The sequence below is a fragment of the Miscanthus floridulus genome, chromosome 6, assembly GCF_019320115.1.
Source record: "Miscanthus floridulus cultivar M001 chromosome 6, ASM1932011v1, whole genome shotgun sequence".
Lineage (NCBI taxonomy): Eukaryota > Viridiplantae > Streptophyta > Magnoliopsida > Poales > Poaceae > Miscanthus > Miscanthus floridulus.
In genome coordinates this window covers 48,371,914-48,375,145 of record NC_089585.1, presented here as the reverse complement: position 1 = coordinate 48,375,145, position 3,232 = coordinate 48,371,914, and the positions used below count along the sequence as shown (strand labels likewise).

General features: G+C 52.7%; 1 protein-coding gene across 1 annotated transcript; it reads right to left on the bottom strand.

Moving 5' to 3' along the window:
- Window positions 1-561: 561 nt before the first annotated feature.
- LOC136460579 (uncharacterized mitochondrial protein AtMg00810-like) lies at window positions 562-1,938 on the bottom strand. The gene is made up of 2 exons (XM_066460227.1): window positions 1,732-1,938; window positions 562-1,626 (listed from the first exon to the last, which is right to left on the bottom strand). The coding sequence occupies exons 1-2, from the start codon at window positions 1,936-1,938 to the stop codon at window positions 562-564; spliced, it is 1,272 nt and encodes a 423-aa protein (XP_066316324.1).
- Window positions 1,939-3,232: the final 1,294 nt, after the last annotated feature.

Below are 3,232 nucleotides of genomic sequence, written 5' to 3'. Positions count from 1 at the left end.
AACAGTTTAAAAAGTCAAATAAGTAGTATGATAAGTCTCTTACATACTGTCTTTTATGTTTATATTTGAGACTCCTAATATGATGTTTGAACTATTTATATTAAAATTTATGTCTTTCAGTTTCATACTTATGTAATTTAGTGTATGTATATCAAATTATGTTTAATTTTATAATTATTACCAAATTGAGAAATGGTTTTACCAAATTATATATGAAAAATTTTGGATGGCATACCCTGAGTTCAAATCCTGGATCCGCCACTGGCCATGGCTCAACGGACTCTCCTACAAAGCTGCTATGCGAGACAGCGGCAGAGCGAGTACATGTGTGGCGTTGACGAGCGTTGCGGATCGCGTGGTGACCGCGTCCATCGGATCGCGTCAACCGCGCCCAGCGATTACAAACGAGCTTACAAGCGGGCCCTGTGCAGACTAATCCGCTAACACCCCCTCAGTCGCTGCTGTAGGTTTGCCAACGCAGAGGTTGTCTCGGAAGTTGTTGAAGAGCGAAGACGGCAAGCCCTTTGTGAAGATGTCCGCGAACTGGCGCGCGCTCGGTATCTAAAGAACACGGAGCTCGCCGAGTGCAACCTTCTCTCTGACGAAATGAACGTCGAGCTCGATGTGTTTGGTCCGCTGATGATGAACTGGATTGCGCGCCATGTACACCGAAGAAACATTGTCGCAGTACGCAATCGTGGCGCCCTGGATGTGGTAGTGCAGTTCGCCAAGAAGCTGTCGTAGCCACGAACACTCGGCGATGACGTTGGCGACACCGCGGTACTTGGCCTCTATGCTGGAATGCAACACTGTCGCCTGTCTTTTGGAGCTCCAGGAGGCGAGAGACTCGCCCAGGAACACTAGAAAGCCCGATGTGGAGCAACGTGTGTCCGGGCACCCTGCCCAGTCCGTGTCAGTGTACGCCGTGAGCTTGAGCGACGCTACAGGAAGAAGGCGGAGCCCGAGACTCGTAGTTCCCTTGACGTAGCGTAGGATTCTCTTTAGCAGCGTTAGGTGGGCGTCGCGTGCCGCATGCATGTGCAAGCACATTTGCTGCACAGCATAAGCGATGTCCGGCCGCGTTAGCGTGAGGTACTGAAGTGCCCCCGCCATGCTTCTGTGCCAGGACGTGTCGTTGATGAGATTGCCGTCAGTGTCGGATGTTTTTGGGTGAACGTCGGCTGGTGTCCCGGCTGCCTTGCAGTTGCTCAAGTTAGCTTGTTCAAGGATCTCCTTGGCGTATTTCTCCTGTGAAAGGAAGAAGCCGCTGTCATCGCGTTGAACATCGATGCCGTGGAAGAACCATAGTGGTCCCAAGTCCTTGATGGCGAACTCGAGCTTGAGCTTGGCGATGATGTGCTGAAGAAGGCGCGAGGACGAGGCCGATAAGATCATGGCATCGATGTAGAGGAGGAGATACATTGTATCGGCGCTGTGGCGAAGCACAAAGAGGGAGCTATCGGTGTGAGATTGCACGAAGCCGAGGCTGGTGACGTACGCGACAAAGCGAAGGAACCATTGGCGCGGACCTTGACGAAGACCGTAGAGTGAGCGCGAGAGCAGGCACACGACGTTCGGTCGTTCGGGGTGCTCAAAGCCAGTCGGCTGGCTGCAGTACACCGTTTCCTGTAGGTTCCCATGCAGGAACGCATTGGAGATGTCCAACTGATGGGCTGGCCAACACTAGGACGCCACCAAGGTGAGTATCATCCTGATCGTCAGTGGCCTAACGATCGGCAAGAAGATTTCACCGAAGTCGATCTCGGGGCGTTGGTTGAAGCCGTGTACGACCCACCTTGCCTTGTACCGGTCTAGGGTGTCGTCGGGGTTCCACTTGTGCTTGAAGACCCATTTGCCGGTGATGATCCAGGCACCGAGCGGGTGGTCTTGGAGCGTCCACGTGTTGTTTGCTTGGAGCACGTCAAACTCGAGCTGCATTGCGGCATGCCAGTTGGGGTCACGCAGTGCCGCCTGGACTGACGAGGGAATGGGTGATGTTGCTACAAACTCTATCTACAGCGCGTACTTGGGGTTGGGCTTGAACATGCCAGCCTTTGCCTGTGTCACCATATGGTGGCCAGGTGCTGGTGAGGCTAATGAAGCAGAGGCTAGAGATGAAGCCGACATGGCCACAACGTTCGATGAAGGCGATGATGTCGCGCCAGGCGAACCAGACGGCGTCGTGGCTTCCTAGGATGACGGCGAAACCTGAGGAAGTTCTACATCGGTGCCGACTATTGATGTTGGAGTACGCGGTGGTGCGAATGACGTTGATGCTGCTGTGGTGTCGATGATCACCGATGCAGGCGCCGGGCGAGCCGGGCGAGCTCGCATCGGATGTGGGGGAAGCGCAGAGGTGAGCACTAGTGCCACCGGTATAGGCATTGCATGCATAGGACATCAAGGTGGTAGGTGGTCGTCGAGCACAACGTCGTACCTAGGTGTTGCAGGGGCTTCCTAGACTACGTAGAACGGGAATACATGTTCATCAAAGACAACATGACGTGAGGTGATCACCCGGTGCGTCGCGACGTCGTAGCAGCGATAGCCACGGTGGTCCATGGGGTAGCTGATGAATACGCAGAGCGCGAAGCGAGCATCGAGCTTGTGGTTTGTGGTGGCTGTGAGGTTGGGGAAGCAGCGACACCTGAACACGCGAAGCGCGTCGTAGGTCGGTTCGACACCAAAGAGGAGGGCGAACGGTGTAGTGGTGCTAGTGGCGCGACATGGCCACCGGTTAATGATGTATGTCGTCGTGGACAGTGCCTCTACCCAGAACAATAGGGGAGCTACACTATGAAGAAGCATTGTTCGAACACAATCATTAAGAGTGCGGAGCACCCGCTCGGCTTTCCCATTTTGCTGTGAGGTATAGGTACAAGAAAGGTGAAATTGTATGCCATGTTCCACGAGAAGGAGTCGAGAAGTAGAAGAATCAAACTCATTCCCATTATCTGTCTGTAGAGCAAGAACGGGTAGACAGAACTGAGTGTGGACGTATGCCAAGAATGCGCGTAGGGTGGGCAGGACCTTGAACTTTTTCCGCAGAGGGAATGTCCAGAGGTAGTGCGTGATATCATCAAGCACAACAAGGTAGAATTTGTAGCCAGAATGACTGACAACAGGTGATGCCCAAACATTTGAATGTATTAACTGAAAGGGAAAATATGTATGTGATGTAGAGTCATTGAAAGGTAGACAAACATGTTTGCCCAATCAACATGAAGAACAA

Bases quoted from the DNA above. Each gene is read 5' to 3' on its own strand.
- LOC136460579 (XM_066460227.1), bottom strand. From the start codon at position 1,938: ATGCAGCTCGAGTTTGACGTGCTCCAAGCAAACAACACGTGGACGCTC. The intron at 1,627-1,731 runs GTTAGGCCACTG...GGGAACCTACAG, and splicing joins GTGAAATCTTCTTGCCGATC to GAAACGGTGTACTGCAGCCA.